Source organism: Schistocerca nitens, chromosome 12, assembly GCF_023898315.1.
Source record: "Schistocerca nitens isolate TAMUIC-IGC-003100 chromosome 12, iqSchNite1.1, whole genome shotgun sequence".
Lineage (NCBI taxonomy): Eukaryota > Metazoa > Arthropoda > Insecta > Orthoptera > Acrididae > Schistocerca > Schistocerca nitens.
This window is the reverse complement of record NC_064625.1, coordinates 36,519,198-36,542,571: the sequence shown is the minus strand read 5'-3', so window position 1 is coordinate 36,542,571 and position 23,374 is coordinate 36,519,198. Positions and strand designations below refer to the sequence as shown.

Sequence of the window (23,374 nt, the reverse complement as noted above, 5' to 3'; positions counted from 1 at the left end):
CAGTTGCTATCAGTATGGATACATCTGTAAACATTTCAGAAGGACCTCATGCACAGTCACCCTAGGGATTTTGCAGCTCATGTGATGACCTCTGAACATATTTTTGGTGTTAATGTCAAAAGGCCAATCATTTCCATTTTGTGTCGGTTTCACTTGTTCTCTGTCAGCCAGTATGATGCTTCACATCGATGCTTCCTGCCTACCTAAAATTCCTGTACCACCATCGTACTGACATTCACAAGGATTGACACTTTGTATAATGTTTGAAAATTCCTCTGAATCTCTGTATCCGATTTGATCTGAATAAACTATTCAACACACTGAACCTTTTGCTGAAATGTAGTCATTATGCTTCACTCATACATAATAGATACATTTTGATGATATACAACATGTTCAGTGACATGTAAGACTGACAGACGTGTCAGTAACAGTATATTACCAAACTCAGATAAACATCCGATGCCTAGTGAGAAAATGAAGAAACAGTTTTATGGTGTTTTTGTCTGGGACATCTGGGAGGCATTACTCAGCTGCCTGTTTGCAATGGACATGCTTCCTCCATGCACAATGGCTCCTTTACATGTGATGTTTGTGAGTTACATCTAAAGCATATCTGCTGAGTATAAGCATTTATAATGGGTGCATATAGTGTGTGTGTCATGTTCGCTGTGTATGATGGTGAGTGAAGGGAGAGTATGAAACCTATGTCAGCACACAGATCACTATCAACAGTGTTCTATTTTCTTACTTTGTGAGACACTGCAGAGGGCTCTGGAATGTAATCCAGAACACAGGTACAAGGCCTGGCAGTTGGTAACATTACACCACCGTGTCCCGAGCCAGTTTTGCCTGAATACTGGCTACCTCTTACAAGGGAACATCCCCATCGCACCCCCCTCAGATTTAGTTACAAGTTGGCACAGTGGATAGGCCTTGAAAAACTGAACACAGATCAGTCGAGAAAACAGGAAGAAGTTGTGTGGAACTATGAAAAAAAAAATAAACAAAATATACAAACTGAGTAGTCCATGTGTATGATATGCAACATCAAGGCTGATGTGGGCTTAGTAGCGCTGTGGTCCTGTGGTTAGGGTGAGCAGCTGCAGAACGAGAGGTCCTTGGTTCAAGTCTTCCCTCAAGTGAAAATTTTTACTTTCTTTATTTTCGCAAAGTTATGATCTTTCCGTTCATTCATTGACGTCTCTGTTCACTGTAATAAGTTTACTGTCTGTGTTTTGCGACCGCACCGCAAAACCGTGCGATTAGTAGACGAAAGGACGTGCCTCTCCAATGGGAACCGAGAACATTTGATCGCAAGGTCATAGGTCAACCGACTCCTCCACAGGAAAACATTTCTGATATATTCTATACGACACTGGTGACGGCGTGTGCGTCACGTGACAGGAATATGTTGTCGACCCACCTAACTTGTACACTTGGCGAATGGGTAAAAAGATTCTTTTGCCTTACCCGATTTAGGTTTTCTTGTAGATGTGATAATCACTCCAAAAAAAGTGATGAAAACATAAGAGTTTGTCACATAAACTGCAGCAAATGAATGCAACAGTTTCACAGTCGCACAGTTTTCCCTGTGCTCTGTCAAAACGTATGTTTTTAACGTTTTCAAATCTTTCCGTGCGTAGACCGTCAAATCCTGCATATGTCCAAGCAAATCTGAAAATGTCCTGGAACTTTGGAGAGTGAAGTTGATTATGTGTGAGTGCCTGAACTTTGATAATTGTCTGAAAAAAGAAAATTAAACTTTTCACTCGAAGGACGACTTGAACCAAGGGCTTCTCGTTCCGCAGCTGCTCACGCTAACCACGGGACCACGGCGCTCCGAAGCTCATATTTTCCTTCATGTTGCCTATCTTGCGCATGGACTACTCAGTTTGTATATTTTGTTTATTTTTTCATAGTTCCACACAACTTCTTCCTGTTTTCTCGATTGATCTGTGTTCAGTTTTTCAAGGCCTATCCACTGTGCCAACTTATAACTAAATCTGAGGGGGGTGCGATGGGGAGGTTCCCTTGTTAGTAGTCAGTAATTTGATGGTCTATGGTATGTAGGCTAGCACACAAAGTATTTGTAACAATGTGAAATAATTTGGCTATGAATGCTGGTAGTACACCCCGTTGTCTCATTGCAAAAGAAAAGGGCCTGCTTGCATTATTGATCTCTTCAGTCATAGTGATAAAATAAGTAAATAGATAATGATTTCACCCTGTATTTTATTGTTGATGACATAGTCACATTCTAATCTAATCAGACAATCTGGGTAGAGTGGCTAGAGGTAGTAGTCACCTCTATATGTGCTGTTCCTGCTTGTGTGACTGTGTGTGTGTATTTATCTTTTCTAAAGAAGGCTTTGGCCAAAATCTCATTTCTAACAGTCTTTTCATCATGCCTGTCTGCAATTCAGTGTCTTATCTTTCTGGTGAGTAGCAATCTATTGCTTTCATATCATAAGTATTATAGTCATACTACACTCCTGGAAATTGAAATAAGAACACCGTGAATTCATTGTCCCAGGAAGGGGAAACTTTATTGACACATTCCTGGGGTCAGATACATCACATGATCACACTGACAGAACCACAGGCACATAGACACAGGCAACAGAGCATGCACAATGTCGGCACTAGTACAGTGTATATCCACCTTTCGCAGCAATGCAGGCTGCTATTCTCCCATGGAGACCATCGTAGAGATGCTGGATGTAGTCCTGTGGAACGGCTTGCCATGCCATTTCCACCTGGCGCCTCAGTTGGACCAGCGTTCGTGCTGGACGTGCAGACCGCGTGAGACGACACTTCATCCAGTCCCAAACATGCTCAATGGGGGACAGATCCGGAGATCTTGCTGGCCAGGGTAGTTGACGTACACCTTCTAGAGCACGTTGGGTGGCACGGGATACATGCGGACGTGCATTGTCCTGTTGGAACAGCAAGTTCCCTTGCCGGTCTAGGAATGGTAGAACGATGGGTTCGATGACGGTTTGGATGTACCGTGCACTATTCAGTGTCCCCTCGACGATCACCAGTGGTGTACGGCCAGTGTAGGAGATCGCTCCCCACACCATGATGCCGGGTGTTGGCCCTGTGTGCCTCGGTCGTATGCAGTCCTGATTGTGGCGCTCACCTGCACGGCGCCAAACACGCATACGACCATCATTGGCACCAAGGCAGAAGCGACTCTCATCGCTGAAGACGACACGTCTCCATTCGTCCCTCCATTCACGCCTGTCGCGACACCACTGGAGGCGGGCTGCACGATGTTGGGGCGTGAGCGGAAGACGGCCTAACGGTGTGCGGGACCGTAGCCCAGCTTCATGGAGACGGTTGCGAATGGTCCTCGCCGATACCCCAGGAGCAACAGTGTCCCTAATTTGCTGGGAAGTGGTGGTGCGGTCCCCTACGGCACTGCGTAGGATCCTACGGTCTTGGCGTGCATCCATGCGTCACTGCGGTCCGGTCCCAGGTCGACGGGCACGTGCACCTTCCGCCGACCACTGGCGACAACATCGATGTACTGTGGAGACCTCACGCCCCACGTGTTGAGCAATTCGGCGGTACGTCCACCCGGCCTCCCGCATGCCCACTATACGCCCTCGCTCAAAGTCCGTCAACTGCACATACGGTTCACGTCCACGCTGTCGCGGCATGCTACCAGTGTTAAAGACTGCGATGGAGCTCCGTATGCCATGGCAAACTGGCTGACACTGACGGCGGCGGTGCACAAATGCTGCGCAGCTAGCACCATTCGACGGCCAACACCGCGGTTCCTGGTGTGTCCGCTGTGCCGTGCGTGTGATCATTGCTTGTACAGCCCTCTCGCAGTGTCCGGAGCAAGTATGGTGGGTCTGACACACCGGTGTCAATGTGTTCTTTTTTCCATTTCCAGGAGTGTATATTTCTGCAGTTTGTGAAGTGCAAAATTTTTACATTTTTGAACATTTGAAGCAAGTTGTCAAACTTTGCACTGTTTTGAAATGTTATAAAGATCTGCTTGAATAATTATTTTGTGTTTTACAGATAATACTACATTATAGGTAACAGCGTTACCTCCAAAAATCTGAGTACATGAATATAGACTGCCAGATTATCAACAAGATTTTATTGCTGACAGAGTTGAAGTATGTGGTGTGTCTAAAAAGTTCAGTGAATGGTGTCATATCTGAACGGTAACTTATTGCATGTGTGTATGTGCACGCGCATGGGTCTTCAGAGACTTGAAGAGAATTGATACACTGCATGCACTGTATGTGACTGGCTGTGTAAAACGACTGCAACCAGTTGCACGTAGTCAGTGTGAGAGGAAGTGTCACAGTGCAATGGGGCAACAAGTAAACATCAAGTACTGTTACAAATTGTGGAAGACTGCAATGGAGACACATGGAATGTTAGTGCTGATGTTGGGAAGGAAATCTGTCAGCGGAAAATGTGTTTATGAATGGTTTAAATACAACTGAGGATGAGAGACATTTAGGTTGCCCATCCCAGAAAAGACTGGGAAAGTGCGACAAATGCTGGCACAAGATCAGTGACAGACTCTCAGATTGATTGTGGAGGAATTGGGCATTAGCAAGGACACCGTGCACACCATCATCCATGATGATTTGGGTAAGTGGGAGATCTGCTCCCGATTTGTGCTGCACAAGCTCACAGATGAGCAGAAAGCAAAACAAATGGAAATGTCTGGTGATTTAATTTCCATGTGTGCCCAAAATCCATTGCTTCAGAACACCATTGTCACAGGAGGTGAGACCTGGTGCTACCAGTTTGATTCGGGATCAAAACAACAATCGATGTCATGTTATTCACTGTCTTCCGAATGACCAAAAAAAAAGCCTGCTGAAAGAATCTGAGGTGGAAACATTGTCGATAGCCTCCTTCGACAACAATGACATCATCCACAAGGATTTTGTTCCTGCAGGTGAAACAATTAATGCTAGTTTAAACAGTCTGTTTTGAGCCACTTGCTACAGTGTATCTGGTGGGTTTGGCCAGGGTGGCACAGGACTGTAAAATGGATGCTGCTCCATGGCAATGCCCCTGCACACTGCACAACCTGTGTGTGCCAGTTCCGTACTGCCCTGATCTGGCTTCTGTGGACTTCTTCCTGTTTTTCTGCTTGAAGGTGGCCATGAAAGGTGAATGTTGTGCAGACATGAATGCCATCAAAGATCATGTGACAGCTGTTCTGTGATCGATTCCCCAGGAGGCCTTTGCTGATAGTTTCCAGAAGCTGTACGAACGTTGTCAGAAGTGTGTGTAGCGGGTGGCGACTATTTTGAAGGGCAATAAAGAACATTTGTTTGTAACTTCTTAGACACTCCACATCTCTCTCTCTCTCTCTCTCTCTCTCTCTCTCTCCCTCCCCCCCCCCCTCTCTCTCTCTCTCTCTCTCTCTCTCTCTCTCTCTCTCTCTGTGTGTGTGTGTGTGTGTGTGTGTGTGTGTTTTAATTCAGAAGTAGTGGTATGTTCTGATGTAGAGATTTGCATTTCATTCTGAATTTTCAATTAATTTATATGTCCTAACTGTCCATTAAATTCTTTTCATTTTAACATGTCAATGTTGTTTTCAGAAACCAGTGAAGTTCTGAGATAGCCAAAAGTTTATTTAAAATGAAACAAAGGAAAATCCATTTCAAAATGATAGTTGCTACTCACCATGTCATGGAGATACTGAGTCACAGATAGACACAACAAAAAGACTGATGAAAAGCCAGAGACTGGCTCCAGCTGCCCAGAGACTGCTGTCATGTGTGTGTGAGTTGCATTTGTATAACTGTGTGTGTGTGTGTGTGTGTGTTTTGTCTATTTTTGACAAAGGACTTGTTGGCCAAAAGCTCACTTTCTGACAGTCTTTTTGTTGTGCCTATCTGCAACTCAGCATCTCCACAAAAGTTTATTTAATAACGTAATATTAAAGATCCAAGGACCAGTTAAATTTGTTATTAATTGAGAGTCTGTTGGTAGTTGATTGCTTCACCAAGTGCAATCTGTGACCTAGCCATAAGAGTGCCGAAGGTTTATTTCTGCATGAGGTGAATGTATGTGAAATTTGCAAGAGTTTATACATTCTGCAAAAACATTTGTTACATTCTGAATACATAAGAAACACAGTCTACATAGCCATATTTGGGCTAGTTCAATTATTGACATGTAGTATTCACCATTGTTATTCATAAGACTTCCCATAAGGAATGAAATTTGTGGGCGAAGTATACACATCATTTTTACTTATACTTTCATCCCAAATAATCTATATATGAGTACATGTCAGGCCAAATTAAAGAAATCTGTTTATGAAATCTCCAAAATAATTCTATTTATGTTTGGCAGTTAGTTCGTCATACACATAATAATAATAATTTGTTGTGATATGTAACTTTTTTGTGAGTTCTATCCCTTAAATGGCTCTCTGGCTACCTATTGTTACATAGACATATTTATCCAATCCCAGTGCAGAAACACCCCCCCCCCCCAAAAAAAAAAAAAAAACACACAGAAACACACAATTGTATTAGATTGGTACATAATTTTATAGCATTTTTATTTTGCTCTTGATATTCCAGTCACTATGGGCTTATTTATCAACTGTCATTTTTTATTTGTAGTTATCTGTTGCTATTTGAGTTTTCATATTGTCATTTTGAAATTTGGAGATGGTGAGTGGAGCTACAGATGCTAGAAAATGGAGTGCTAAATGGAGAAATCGGAAAATTTCTGCCATATTTTTCTGTTTGTGGCCCTCCACATTCAGGAAATAATGATCATTTAAACACATTAATCCACAATGATCCATGTACAAATACTATGTACAAATTTCACTTTCATTCCCTGTACGACGACTAGCCAGCATCCACAAAAGATAATGTTATGCATCTTATGGAACAGTGATGATGTGTTGCACTACTAATTGCTTCCCCAAGGCATAACCATTGATGCTGACATTTATTGTTAACAACTGAGACATCTTGCAGACACAATGAAGGAACTATGACCAGGGAGACTGCACGAAGTGATGCTACTCCACAATAACGCCCTGCTGCATTCAGCTAGACTGATAAAAAACAGTATAGAGCAGTTTTTGGGAAGTCACTCTGCACCCACCTTATTCATTTGATCTTGTACCTTCAGAGCTTAACCTTTCCCACTATTTATTGAAAAACCTTCATGGAAGCTCATACATGGATGAAAATGACCTCCAATCATGGCCTCATCTTAGAACCATGTGATTTCATTTTAACAGCCATTGAATTGAAAAGTTACCCCAACACTGGCTGACTGTTATAAATAGTGAAGGAGAATATATTATTGGTGACTACAGTGTCTGTTATGTGTATCTGTTATGTTTGTTAAATGGAAAAATGCTTTTAAGCACTAACCCAATATTTAGTGTAACCAGACAAGAAATTCATCTACGGAGAAGAAATCTTCTTGGTAGACTTCCCACTGGACGCAGGCATGAATTACACTGTCATGTCAGAGACAGAGGATATCATTTCACTAAGGTACAAAGAAATGTTTATAGTATTGTTCATTTCAGGGAGGCATAGAAAATAGTAAACGTCAGCAGCTCCCACAAAAAGGAGAAGTTGACCTGATATGTGGAGGACCACCATGCCAAGGTTTCAGTGGAATGAATAGGTTTAGCGAAAAGCTATACTCACGTTTCCAGGTTTGTATATATAAAGTGTATTATGTAAAGTACACGAAATCTGTTACCAAAAATCACATAGCAACTTTTCATTTCAGAATTCTCTGGTTGCATCTTTCCTGTCATACTGTGATTATTACCGGCCAAGATTTGTTATCATGGAGAATGTTCGCAATTTTGTAGCATTTAAGCAGAGTGTGGTTTTAAATTTGACTCTTAGAGCCTTGCTGGAGATTGGTTACCAGTGTACATTCACAGTACTTCAGGCAGGGAATTTTGGTGTGCCACAGAGCAGAAAGAGGTCAGTATACTCACCCAATAGCAGGAGTAGTTACATTCTCATAATTTACTTAAGTACAGTAGTTCCCCATGTAAATAAACTGAATTATTAACCTTTATTTTGTAATTAAGAAAACAGTTTGCATTTAGAATTTACTGTAAGTGTACACAGACAATATTTTGGTGTTAACATTCATTCCTATAAAATATCTATTAGAAAGTATACTTCAGAAAATGAAGGGTATGAAATCTGCTAGGACTCCAATTTCACCTTTGTAAATAGAAGAAAATACATATAGTTACTGAATGGGCTACAATGTAAGCTATTTGTATTTAGAATGCTGTATTAACCAAATGTAAGAAGACCCTGAATATAAAACAACCCCCTTTTTCAAGAGGCTCCTTATGAAAAATTTATTTTCAACATCTTCTGATTAATCAGAATTACATACTGTTTTACTGATTTAGAAATAATCTGCTTAAACAAGTTAAAATTTTACCTGTTCTAAACTTATGCAATTTATTGATAGTCTATATTTTTATAATGGAAGGAGAAATAAAATAAACACAAAGAAATGGTTTACACTAATTTTTGTTTCACCTCCTTTTTTTGATTACTTTCTAAGCTAGCTATCTGTGGTATCACTGTTCTTAATCATTATCATGCCAACAGCACAGTTCACAGCTGAAATTACTGAAAGTGAAATGGACATCAATGAAGAATCTTGGCTGCCACAATTAACAGGTGCAAGAGTGAAATGGGCAATTTGGCAACCCTGGAAATACATTACATTAGGAATCAGAAACTGGGACAACAAACTTTTGCTACTGACCCCAGTATCAATGTTCAGTTAAGATGGCATTGTGGACTGTTGCAATGAAGACATTTTAGAAAACCAATAAGAGCTATGTGGCCACACTGTGTGTATTTCATGCTTATCACAAGATCACATATAGTGCTCCAGTCCTGTTGGCACGTTATGAAAATATGGGTACAGAACTGTGAGGAAGCACGTGACTTGGTGCAAAGGAAGGACGGAAGTACAAAACACATGGGGAAGCCAGAGTGTGGAAGAAGTCTTCAGCCGAAGTCCCACGCATTATGCATGCAAGCGTGCACTGGAACTTGATGTATAAGATTGCAATGTAAGGCAAATATTGCACAAGGAACTGTAATAAAACCCATACAAAATTTTGTGGTGGTGGTGGTTAGTGTTTAACGTCCCGTCGACAACGGTGTCATTAGAGACAGAGCGCAAGCTCGGGTTAGGGAAGGATTGGGAAGGAAATCGGCCGTGCCCTTTCAAAGGGACCATCCCGGCATTTGCCTGAAACGATTTAGGGAAATCACAGAAAACCTAAATCGGGATGGCTGGAGACGGGATTGAACCGTCGTACAAAATTTGGATAGTGCAAAAACTGAATATGGAGGACCTCCCAACGAGACTATACGTTTGCTGTGAACGGTTGGAACTCATGAGTGACAATCCAGGTCTTTGCGACAATTTGCTCATAAGTCAAGAGGCCAGTTTTGTCATGATTTGTTAACAAGCAAACCATTAGATACTGTCCATGGGAAAAACCTGAAATACGAACGTGAATCAAGTATAAATGGGATTTTATTTTTAAAAATTCAGTTATTGAAAAACAAAAAGCAGTCACAGTTTATTTTTCCACACAGTTTCTCCCAATATAAATAAATTTTTTCCAATGAGAAGGAAGGGTTTTTCTATCACAGCACTGTAGAATGAAGCTGGTTGCATCAGGAGCCATCTGTGCAGTGGATTCCACTGTGCCCTCATCATCTTGAAATTGGTGCCCTCCTAGAGCTTCTTTAAGTGGTACAGACAAACAGAAATCACAGTATGATAGATGCAGACTGTAAGGGGGATGATGGAGTTGAGTCTAATGCATTTCCTGTAGTTTGAAGACCGTTAGAGCTGCAGTATGAGGCATTGTCATGGAGGAGGATGACCTGTTGAATTGGTTCATCTCGTCTTTTATGTCGATATCCATTCCTCAACTTCTTCAACAGCATGCAGTAGTGCATTGCCATGTGGGGTAGCTGTGCTGTCTGAGGCGTCCTGTCATGGGCCGCGTGGCTCCCCCCATCGAGGTTTGAGTTTGGTCCCATAAGATCTTACCATAGATTTACAATTTTTTTTATTTTTTTTATTTACGAATTGCTCATGTAAAATATCAATGAGTCCTGGCTGGAAGGGGGTGGCGGGGAGAACACACACACAGTTGAAAGATTCTTACCAACTGACAGTCAAGTCTTGGCTTACACTGGAGTTCTCCCCCTCCCTCTCCCATACCTTGCTGCCTCTTTTAAATTTGTGAGTGTAGTGGAGGACCCACATTTCATCACAGGTGATAATTTAACTCAAAAATGCATTGCCTTTTTTCACAAACCTTGCTGTAAAGTCTCTGACAGACCTTCAAATATCTCAACTTCTTATATTTGGTCAAAAAGTGAGAAACCCATTCGGATCACACTTCATGGAACTGTAGATCATTTGTGATGATCACTTGACAGCTCCTGTAGCTTATCCTGACCTGTTCTGTAATTTATGATTCTCCCATCCATCGATCACCTTGAAGGCTGTCTCAAACTGCACAAATGTTTTCCTCTCTAATGCTGGTCCAAGGACAGTGATCGTATTGCTGATTTTCCACATCTTCTCATCCTTACCTGAACTCTTTATGCCAGGCAAACACACATGTATTTGACAATGTGTGGTCACCAAACTATGCAGTCAGTCTCTGGAAAATTTTGAGGACTTGAACTCCTTCATGAACAAGAAATTTTATAGCTATGTGCTGCACAGTCGAGGGTTGCACCTGTTGCTCTGCCATCATGAGTGTTACTGATGAAGCTGTTGGGAGTATGTAACGGCTGGCTCTCCCCACTCCTAACAGTCCCACCAAACAATACTAGAAGCATGAGACTGGCCCTGTGAATTGTTGATGCTTAGGAACAAAAATTGAATTATATTTGATTCAACATTGTATTTCATTAAAGTTAGAAAGTGATAATGAGGTGTGGCATATCATCATTCCACATCACAGAGCCTTATTTATTTGAAGACAACTGCGGCAATGCTGTTATGCAGAGGAGGTCGGGTTGTTTTGGGGAAGAAGACCAGACAGCGAGGTCATCGGTCTCGTCGGATTAGGGAAGGAAGTCGGCCGTGCCCTTTGAAAGGAACCATCCCGGCATTTGCCTGGAGCGATTTAGGGAAATCACGGAAAACCTACATCGGGATGGCCGGACGCGGGATTGAACCGTCGTCCTCCCGAATGCGAGTCCAGTGTTTAACCACTGCGCCACCTTGCTCGGCGTTATGCAGAACATTGTGTTCGCAAGTCAAACCATTTCCATGTGTGACAGTTCACCGACCTTCCTGTAACTGTGAATGCATTCTTCCAATGAGATGGGGCTGCAAACCGTACCTCGCAACATTCCATTAATGTAGTACAGAACATCTTTCCTTCTCATCTCATCTTCGAGAAGGAGACATTTCCTTGCCTCTGACATGTGATTACTTTCTGTGGGTTCATTAGAAATCTCAGATCTTCTGATGTGACTCACACACACCATCCAGGAGTGAAGGATCTTATTCGGAAGGAAGTTAATCAAATTCTAGTGTCAGTCCTGCAAGATGTGATGTCAAATTTCCATAAAAGGCTGAAATGTATCTGAAGGAAAATGGCAGCCACCTGCATGATGTCATTTTCAACTGATGGTCATTTTAGACTGTAAGCATTGTAAATTGATGTATTTTTTTATATCGCTGTGAATAAATTTGTATTGCTGGTGGAGATTTCACACACATCTTCCGCACCTATTATTTTGCTGTTTCTTCTGAATATGTTGCAATTTTTGATGTGATTGTTATAGTGAGACCTGAGAACCCATCTGTTTTTTTCTGAGTAATTACTGGTTGACTATAATTAAAGTGCAGTTACTCATGTAGCTCCTGTGTGCTGTAATTATCATACAGCAGTGAAACTTGGTAGATATGCCAAAGTGTTAATATGGAACTGACTTACGCTGGAGAAAAATTAATTCCAATTTGGCCACCAGGTGCAAATCTGGCACTGTACAGCACCTTTTTGATGTCTCTGATGCTCATACTGAAGAAACTGTGTAAGCAGCAGTGAATAATAAAGTCAACATTACGCCTTTCTAACTTGTTTAACTTTTCCTGCCCAAATACCATTCCTAATCATCACATATGGAAACATTTTGATATGTCTTTCTCGCATTCCAACCACCAGGTCTGCACGTGCTGGTCAAAATTTGAACTAAGTTTTTTCCAACAGAAATCTGTTCTGCTATAATGCATTAGAATATCTAACTAGTTCTGCTATCATAGAACAATTACAGCCCACACTGGACTTCTGTGTGTGCCAGCACTTTAATTGTAACCACTTAGCATGTAGCATCTACACTGATGTGACAGTATTCCTTCATCTCTCTTCCAAAGATGTATTCTTCCTCTTGTTTTCACACTGACGACGTAGAACCAGCTGTTGACACACCGTCTTTTGCCCCCATCATACCTTATGATGAGAGGTGACACAGGTACATTAGTATGGCACTGACCCCTATCTGGATGTATACTATTGTTGAATGAAACAATGTAAACAGTTCCGTCTGAGATTAGATGACACTGTGTTTTTTGAGTGAGGAATGTGGCAAAAAATGGGTAAATGTGATAATAGTTTCACAATTTTCATGCAATACACTGCCCTTTTGATAAGGTTTGAACTGCATGCACGCCGAGGTCACTTAATAACCAAAAACTGTTTTAGAACTGAAAATGGTGCAGCAAATAAGGTCTGTTCAAAAAATTCTGGAAAATTTGTAATTTTGGGCCAATGATGTGTTGGAGTGAAATGCATTTGGCATCCCTGCACACCTGTGTTTAATGTGTAACTGCCAGAAGTTTCATTGTTGTATGTCTATTAGTTATTGTTCAGTGCTGTATTGAGTAGAATGTTGTGTCATACAGTTTGTGAATTTCAAGATGGCAGAGTTAGAGAAGCAATGCATTTGCATTAAATTTTATGTGAAACTCAAGAAAACCTTTACAGAGACACACCAAATGATGCAGGAGGCCTACAGTGATGAGTGCTTTAGCCATACTTGGTGCTACAAATGGCCAGACAGAAGTTAAAGATGACCCTTGTTTAGGATGCCCTTCGATGTCTACTGATGACACTCGTGACAGGAACGTCAAAGGAATTGTGCATGCCAATCAAAGACTGACTGTCTGAGAGATTGCAGAATAATGTAACATTTCAGTTGGATCATATCATGAAATCTTGACACAGCATCTTGGAATGCACTGTGTTGCCCCCAAATTCGTCCCACAGCTCATAAGCCCAGACCAGAAATACCTTCGCCTTGCAATCTGTGAAGAGTTTTTGGATCATGCTAATGAGAACGAGATGTTCTTTAAGAGAGTCATAACTGGTGATGAGATGTGAGTCTATGGACCACGACCAACATTCAGTCTTAACAATGGGTCAGGAATGGTTCTTCAAGACCAAAAAATGCTTGCCAGGTCAGGTCAAATGTTAAAGCCATGCTGATACTTTTCATTGACTTTGAAGGATTAGTTCATCATGATTTCATGCCACAGGGACAAAGTGCTGGTCAATGGTACTATTGGGATATGTTGCAATGCCTGCAAGAAAATGTGAGAAGGAAACAGCCTGAAATGTGGCGAGACAATTTGTGGCTCTTGCATCATGATGATGGCACTCACACATTCATCCCTGTTGGTGCTTAACTATTGTACAGAAAACAAAATCACTGTGCTGCCTTGTCCTCCATACCCTCCACACCTGGCCCCTGTGGATATTTTTTTTATTTCCAAAGTTAAAAACTCTATAGAAAGGATGAAGATTTGCAATGATCCACAAAATAATATTCGCAGATGGCATTTCACATGATCCAGCAAGAGGCGTACCGAGAATGCTCCCGGGAGGGGAAACTACATTGGGAGCCCTGTATAAATTGTGGAGGAGAGTATTTCAAAGTAGATTGTGCACAATAAGCAAAAGCTAAATGTAGAAAAATTTTGTGGACAAAGTTCCAGAATTTTTTGAGCAGACTTCATACACAGTCCTAACACTGTGTAAAGAGGCACACTGATACATGATTTAGAGAAAATTTGTAAGATAATTTGTGTAATCATACTCCTTTTTTTTTTTAACAGAATTTTTGCTGCCTAGTTATATTCTCCTTTTGGGCCAGACTTTCTCTAGAACTTTTAATTTTGCTGCTACTGTCTGTGCCACACCACCATCTGTATTCTCTCTTTCCCTTCAAAACTGTCCACTACACTGTCAACTGTTTTTGACTGCCCCTTTTAATGGTGGTGTGAATGAATCGTTGCACACTTCTGAACCTTCAGTCACTTTCCTACTTGCATTAGTGTAAATCTGTTTCTCCTGTTTGCATATTTCATTTAGTTTGTCTGAATTTTGTTTATAGATGTCATCTTTAACACATGTATAAGTGTTCCTTAAATCTGCACATAGTACTACTGAATGTCGTACACCATGAGTTCCCATTTGAAAGGCCTGTCTCTCTCTCTCTATTCAGATTTTTCTCTGTTATCACTTTGAATACAGAATTGACACTACCCACAACACTTAATAATCCCTGTGTTATTCTGTTTGTTTCCTTAGTTCCCCTTCACACTCAATCTGGGGTGAAGTATCAGCCTGCAGCCACTCTTTCATCTTGTGGCTCTCACCCAGTTATGCTGTCTGTTTACAGTATTGTTCCATGCTATATTTCTGTGTTAACACTGCTGTTCAGCAATAATCTCATCAGTACTGTTCAGTAAACACTCTTCTTATTTTATGCATTTTTGGTGTATTATCTTATTTCATTTTATTTTTATTGATCTCATATGTCAATTCAGTTCTGTTGGCTGCACAATTGTTAAATGAGTGCAAGGCTAAGTGAAGTTAACTTTGGTGATGGAGGGTAAGAGTAGTTCTGACAAGTTAACGAATGCAACAGATTTTTCATATTTCAGTGGTACATGTAACCATGGAACACTATATTCCATGAACTGACATTATGAATCTCAGTGTAACCAAAAAGCATTAATATAAAAGTATTATGAAAAGAATAGATTGCTACTCATCATGTAGTGATGTTGGCTCACAGGCAGTCACAATGAAATACTGCTAAACAATTAACCTTTCATCCAAGGCCTTCTTCTGAAATAGACAATAGACAAACACACACACACACACACACACACACACACACACACACACATACATATTCATGTAAGTGTGTCCCACACACACATGACCACTGTCTCTGGCTGCCGAGGCCAGATTGTGAGCAGCAGTGCACGATGGGAGAAGCAGTCTGGGTGTTGGGGGTAAAGAGGAGGCTGGGGTGGAGAGGGGGAGGGATAGCAGGGTAAGCGTGGGGAATGATGAAATGCCACGTGGGGGAGCATACTGGGTGCACTGAAATGAAGGATGTCCTATGCACTATCCTTCCCACCCCTCCCACAGTGGTATTCTGCCATCCACCAAACCTACACAATATCATCGTCCATCCCTACACAACACCTGCTCCCAACCCCTTGCCTCATCACTCACACCTCTGTAATAGACCTTGGTGCAAGACCTGTCCCATACATCCTCCTACCACCACCTACACCAGTCCAGTTACTAACATCACCTATCCCATCAAAGGCAGCGCTACCTGTGAAACCAGTCATGGGATTTAGAAGCTAAGCTACAATCACTTTGCTGTATTCTACATTGGCACGATGACTGACAAGCAGTCTATCTGCACGAATGGCCACTAATAAACTGTGGCTGAGAAACAACTGCCCAACATGAAGTTCTTCATTTCAATGGGTTCACAGCCTGTACCATCTGGATCCTTCCCACCAACACCAACTTTTCCAAATTGCACAGGGGGACCTCTCCCTGCAGAATATCCCATGTTCCAGTAACCTTCCTAGCCTCAATCTTTGTTAGTCACTGTCCTTCACCCACCTATCACCTCCCCTGTTCCAATTCCAGCACTACACAGCTACACAGCATGCTATTCCACATCGTACCTACAATCTTTTTACTTCTCTTCCTCTCTCTCAACCATCCACCAGCCATCAATATGCTGGTTGAGGAATGGAACTTCCTACCACAAGAACTCCTTAGGAACCACAGGGACAGCATGGGAGCACATGACAGAGCATGCATTGCCACCCATGGTGATCATACATACTATTAAGAACCATGTCCCACCTTTTGTTTTGTAATGTCCACGAGACCATAATACATAGAAATCATTGTCTTTAAGTAAAAGTGTCATTTCTGTTTGTCTCCTTATGTATTTCTTTCAGTTATTTTCTGTACTATTGTGGAGCACTTCTCCCTATGTATACCTATGTATAATCGAAGCTTTGTTGATCTGCATTCCTTTGTAGTGGACACATCATGCTAAAGTTACTTTCATCCTAGTTTTGCACACCAGTGTAAATTATGTGATTGAGTTCAGAAAAAATATGCTAACATAACTATTGTGCTAAATTTGGTAAATATTAGTTTTCAAAAGATTTAATTTTTTAAATTGTACTGATGAAAAATATATATTCGTATAGTATTGAGATTTATGATAAACAAGAAGTGTTTTGAGCAAACTGATAGCCTAAGCACATCGTACATGGATCTAGAAAGAGTCAAGTTCTGCATTAACTGGCAGAAGCAGGCACTACAGGCAACTTTTTTAAAGTATACTAACAACAAATTATGCCTAGTGTTAACCTGCTCAAAGTCATTCTTACAGAAATTACTTCTATATTTCTTTATATGTGAATATAATACACATCAGAATGTATCTGTAAGTCATTCATGCAGCAACTACATACTTCACATTATCTTCCTGACATACAAGTGAAGGCTCAAAGCAAATTGATGTTGCGTCTTACTTGCACTGTTTTCTAATGAAGCAGTTATGATATACTGGTTTTGAATGTTGAAAGTAACTGTATTTCCTAATTTTTGTTTTAATTTCTATAATTATCAATAGCTGTCATTTTGGTCTACATTGTAGACTCATTTTAATTAGTCTGCACAGAGGATTCAAACTTTTGTGGAATCAGCATCAGGTTTAATGACTGTCTAAATTCATCGTGATGTGTAGTGCTGCAATAATAATCATGGCAGTAACTGACAAAATGTGTCTGCTGCTTATGCCATGAATAGTTCTTAGCATTTCATGAGAATAAATTTAAAACTTCATCTTTTTAAAGTTTAATAATATGTGTCTGTGATGTTCCATTTACTTGTCCATACATATGTCTCTGTGATTTTCCATTTACTTGTCCATGTTGAGTATACTGTGACTGAAACATAAAAAATCTGTAAACAGAAATAGTATTGAGCTGGATAAGAAAGAAACAAACCAGGGGTAGTAAAAATTTTAGCTGATAATTTTGCAAATCTGTTTTGTTTCATTGTGTTATGTTGTATAACAATTGTAAAGGATTTGTGACAAAACAGTTTCAGTAATAAACCACTCACTTGAAATATAAATAAAGACATAACAGACATCCGGCCAAGTATCATAGCCGATTCAGTCTGAGCTACATCAAATGTTTTTCAATGCTTCTGAATTAATTCACTTTCTTGAATCTCCAAAAATCATGTGAATATACTTCTTTGAGGACTGACTTCCAACCTGTTTGATGTTAGACTGTAATTTGTTTTATGTTATGTGACAGAAATGAATACTTTTAATTTGCTACTCATACTCAAAAATTTGATATCTGTTGAACTGAAACTATGTAAAAAGTAAAGCAAAATTAAGTAATCTTCTTGCAGTACCACAAAGTCTTTAATTCGGTATAAAATTAACATCGCACTAAGGTAAATATATTGTTTTCCAGGGTAATACTCCTTGCCGCAGCCCCTGGAGAGCTCCTGCCTAGCTTTCCAGAACCGACACATGCATTTAGTCAAAGTTTGTGTCAGCTGAACGCTGCAGTAAATGGACAGACAGTAAGTGTTACTAAATCATAGTATATATATTGGTTAGTACAAAAAGAAGACCTTTATCATCAAGTATCACACTGAAAATACAATTTCCGTTGTGATGAATACCTGGAGCAGGCACCTCTAAATGAACATGTTACAAGGTGTGTCCATAAAGCAGAATCCGATGACCAGTAAAGAAAGCCAAAACATCACTAAGTGAGAAATGTTTATAGGAATATTTACATGAATTCACTGGGTACTTCTCAATATAGTCACCACCACTGTTGAGGCATTTACTGTTTTGCACTGTCAGTTGTGTGCCTGTGTCATAAGAGACTGTCACCAATGTGTGGAGCCACAAAGTCACTTCAGTCTGCAGCTCTGTCAAAATGTTTTCCTGCCAGAAAAGGCTTCACGAGATGGAAGACATGAAAGTCAGTTGGGCTGGGGTCAGGACCATAGCAAGGCAGTCATAGATCTCCCTTCTGAACTGATTCGACACATTTTGTGTGATGTTGGCTGCACGGGGCCTTGCATTGTTGTGCAAAAGTGTAATACTTCTTGTCAACATCCCACATCTCCTGTTCTGGACCATCCTACTCCAATTTTTCAGTGTCTGACAACACTGACCAGCATTTACAGTGGGAAAGGTGACTATTGGGAGGGCATAAGTAGAGTTGGTTTTATTTCACGAGGCACTCTCCCATTTAGCTCCTTGCCTGTTTTCCTCAATAGGATGGTAGTGACCTGTGGTCTCTGGTAGGCACAGTGAAAGAAGATTCAAAATTAGTTATTCATTTCCATAAACATACAGGTAGCATTTTGACACACGGTTGGCCCTGTCTGTCAATGCCCGCCAAGGAATTGCATCATAAGTGGCCTTCACCCCGCTTGAGGCAACTGACACTGCACACTGTGACACTGGTGGTTTGCTGTTTTGGTGGACCCAGCACTGGCTGTACCATGATGCCACAGCAGTGAGTGATGGCGGGTGTGTGTATTGAACTTACACACGCTGACTTGGGAGGTGCTCTGTCTCGCCCCGCTCACCACCATTCTTCATCGTCTGTCATACCACGATAATAATTGCCGTCTAGCCACGAAGTTCGATGATACTGGTGTGCCATCCAGGAATGCTCTGTTCAGCCTGCTGGAATGTGAGGAACACTGGTGTCCTGACCCTGGTGGGATGGAAAGAGCTCCAGGCCCTCCCATCTGTGATAGAAGCAGACTGTGGTGTTGAACTCAGTGATTCGTGATTATGGTTTGATACACATCTCTCTGAGTAGCAGCTGTTGTTGTCAGTAATTTGCAGGTAATCTACAACAGAGTTGTGCGTTGCAAGATGTCACTTTTCTGCAATGAGGAAATCGAGTGTGAACATTATGTATGCCCTCAATCCGTCTGACCAACTGCCTTATGAGCTAAACTGCTGCGGTATTTATGGAGGGAGATGGAGGCTAAAGTTTACCCAACATCATTCATTGTGACCACATCATAGGGCTTGCTATTATGAAGGTATCAGCAGTTTTCCTTCTGCCATGCTTGCTTAATAAGTCTGTTAGAGTGTAGAAATGATTCATAAAAGCTCTTGGTACCATTTGTTGCATTTGCCTTAGCCTTTCTTTTGTCATAGAACAAAGGTGATGTGACCCTGTCTGGTTGCTCTGGCCCACTACATTGCTTTAGTCTGCTGCCTGGCTCACCAGAAATGCCAATGTTGTGTTTTGCCATGACACAGTCTCCAAGGTGAAATGTTTTCATTGTAACCACTTCATCTCGACATTGCTGTAATGTAGTGAGATAGCTTTGCTCAGGGTCTATGAAAATTTTAGCCATTTTACTGTCCTATACATGGTTGGTGTGCAATAGCAGTCTCCCTTCATGGTAAAAACTTGCCAGGAGGTCACCACCTTGGTCCCAGAAGACAGTACACATGATTTTTGACAGAGATAGCTTGGATTTGGTCTTCACAGGTGAACCACAATGCCGCCAATGCAAGGACTGTTGTTTTGTTTCTAGTGTGCCGTGCTATTCCTACATTTCATCACCAGTAACAACACGTTTGAGGATCTCTGCTACTGCCTACTGCTGTGACTGGATGTTTGGTTTTGTGTTCATCTGTCTGTTGCCTTGGCACCCATCTGGCATATACTTTCCGAAAGCTGAGCTATTGGGGCACAATTGCGTGCAACAGCTGCAGGAATTGATGAGAGAATTCTCAAATCATGAAGTGCTGGTTCTGCAAAATTGCTTGCAGCACATTTTCCTTCAGTTCTTGTGTCACTGGGGCAGTAAGCCACTATGGTCTTCATCACAAATATGGTTCGTCCTGAACCATCATCAGACCGTGCTCTTGCTCATAATTTTGTGTCCATGCACAGGGCACAACTGGTGAAAGATCTCTGCTGCAGAGTGCTTCTGAAAGTGAAAAAAGATAACTGCACAAACCTTGCAGTTGGTGGCAGACAGTATCAGCCATTATACCCTAGCACTGTGCAGTAACCACATCCCTCACAAGACAAACTGCACTGCATTATCCCCATGTACCTACTCTCTGCTCTTGTGTTTGCACATTTGTATCCAACTTCTGATGCCATCTATAGATGTAATTTTTGTATCCAACTTCTCATGCCATCTATGGATGTCATCAGAACTTACTTTCTGGATGCACCTCTTGTATGAGACAACACACCATAGCAGTGATAATTAATTGATTACACTGAGACAGAAAGGAATCTTATACTTATGAGTTGCCAGAAATGGAGCTACTATGTCAGGCACATGGGACCTTTAATCAGCATAGATAATAGGCATAAGTAATATTGTGGAAATGATAATTAATTACAGTCAAGATATGTTGATAAGAAAGCTACTGGTCTACATCTAATATCATAACTTATAAGTGCCTGTATTTTCTACATATCTGGATTTAAAATTGTATACTATCTTGTATTTTGACAAGTCCTGCATCATAAATGTGGTAAAACGTGTTGTAAATAAATTAATAAAAAATAAACATAAATGACACTAGCTCTGTTTCAAAGGCAAAGAGAATAGTCTGCTGGGCATACTTTTAAAGCCAAAGGAATGAAGAACTGGACTTCTTACTGTTTTTGATGTACCATTGCTTTTAATGTACCATTGCTTTTAATCAGTGTGATTTTAGCAAGGCCAGTGAGGCTCCGCCACCTTGCTACATACCCATGAATTGTCGCTGTTAGTTAAAGTATCAATATAAAAATATGGTCCTCACCATATCCCAAGTCATTCCATCTTATTTGATCATTCACTCACTCACTGGTCATACCGGACTTGAGAGTCCATTACCGCAGCAACGTATTTTCGCCATCTGTCCCTGTCTTTGGGCTATTTCCTTCCATTCACCTTCAATACCTAAGCTCCTCAAATCAGCCTCCACATTGTCCTCCCATCTACGCCTCGGTCTCCCCACAGGACGTTTTCCCTCTAATTGCCCGACCAGTACTCTGCGCACTGCCCTGCCCTCATCCATTCGAGCTATGTGACCCGCCCATTGCAGCCTATGTGATTTAATAATACTGATTATGTCAGGCGTTGAATAGAGTTCGTGAACCTCTTTGTTATGCAGTTTTTGCCACTTTGCACTAATGTCATCCCTTTTTGCTCCAAAAATTTTCCTCAAAATTTTGTTTTCAAATACTCAAAACGGCTTTTCATTTTGCACTGTGAGAGACCAAGTCTCACACCCATACAGCATAACTGGTAGAATAATAGTTTTGTATATTCTAATCTTTAAACTCCTAGACAATATCCGTGATGAAAGTAATCTATTCAGTGAGAAGTAGCATACATTTCCCGCCCGTAATCTCTTCTTCAGTTCGGATTCAATCTCATTTCTTGAAGTGATGTCCACGCCTAGATACTTAAATGTGTTCACTTTTTCAAACTGCATGTCTCCAACTCATAACATTTCCTGATCTACTGCTGTTGGCATTCTAGTAGTAACCAGGTATTTAGTTTTGTCTTCACTTATCCTTAGACCTACATCTTCACAAGCCTTGATTAACGCATTCACATTTGCTGTTACAGATTCTTTCCTATCGCTAATGAATTTAGATCATCTGCATACCCTAATATCTTAATATTTCCATTTAACTCCACACCCTCTGAATTATCTGCTGCCATTCGTACAATATATTCTAGGACTAAATTAAAAAGTAGCGGAAACAGGGCATCTCCCTGCTTAAGTCCATTCTTTATTACAAATTCTTCTGACTCCAATTTCCCCACGCATACTCTACCTTTTGTGTTTTTCAAACTTGCTTCTATAAGTCTAACATACTTCTTTGGTATTCCAAGTTCCAAAAGAATTTGGTACAATTTTGACTGCAATACTGAATCATATGCTTTTGTAAAATCTATGAAAAGATTATGAACTGGTTTATTGTATTCCCTCTTCTTTTCCAAAATTTGACACAGGGTGAATATTTGGTCTATAGTTGATCTGTCTCTTCGATAGCCAGCTTGGTAATCCTCCACAATTTCATCTGCATATGGTGTAATCCTGCTTAGCAGAATATTCGAGAAAATTTTGGAACATACTGGTAATAGCGATATCCCTCTATAATTACTACAATCTATTTTGTTGCCCTTCTTAAAAATTGGGATCAGAATCGACTCCTGCCACTCTTCAGGTATCATCTCTGAGTTCCATACTTCAGTTATCACTTTGTGAACTACCTTCACCAATTTCTGTCCCCCATTTTTAACTAATTCTGCAGTTATGCAGTCTGATCCTGGTGCTTTATGGTTTTTCAATTTGTTGGTTGCATCTTATTTGATGGGTCAGCATGTGAGGTGTCTCGACCAGTTATGGTTCTTGAACTTCTGTCATTCTTTGAGGCTGTCACAGTTGTGTCCTCTCTGCTTTATGTCAGATTTTCCTATATCCTTGTACCCAAATCTTGGTTGCCCTCTTGATCTTTTATCTCTGAGTCTTAGATTGTACATTAGTCTCGGTAGCCTGTTAGCGTACATGTGTTGCATATGTCCATACTATCTCAGCCCCTGCAAGGCTATTTTGTCTTGTAGTCTTATAACTTGAACATGTTTACAGATTTCCTCAGTCTGGATTCCATCCCTCCATGTTCTTCCTACCGTGCTACGAGCAAAACTCATCTCAGCTTCCTGAATTCTGCTAATTTCTATATTTTTCATGGTCAATATTTCACTACCAATAGGTTTCATAGATGCCTCTGTTACACATTAGTGCTACTTTCTCATTTCATATTGGGCCTTTAACTGTTTGATAGAAGATACTACCTGCTTGAATCCTTTGAGTGATTACTTTGTCTATAGAACCAGTATTGCAGATAACACTGCCAAGATATCTAAAATGATGAATCATCTGTA

The 23,374-nt window shown here is 40.8% G+C and overlaps 1 protein-coding gene across 1 annotated transcript in view; it reads left to right on the top strand.

Annotated features, from left to right (window-relative positions):
• LOC126214886 (DNA (cytosine-5)-methyltransferase 1-like) overlaps positions 1–23,374 on the top strand; it is a 116,989-nt gene that overhangs the window by 67,084 nt on the left and 26,531 nt on the right. The window contains exons 10-12 of the mRNA XM_049941531.1: positions 7,559–7,690; positions 7,768–7,970; positions 17,893–18,004. Coding sequence (XP_049797488.1) covers positions 7,559–7,690; positions 7,768–7,970; positions 17,893–18,004 — 447 coding nt within the window. The remainder of the gene's footprint in view (positions 1–7,558; positions 7,691–7,767; positions 7,971–17,892; positions 18,005–23,374) is intronic.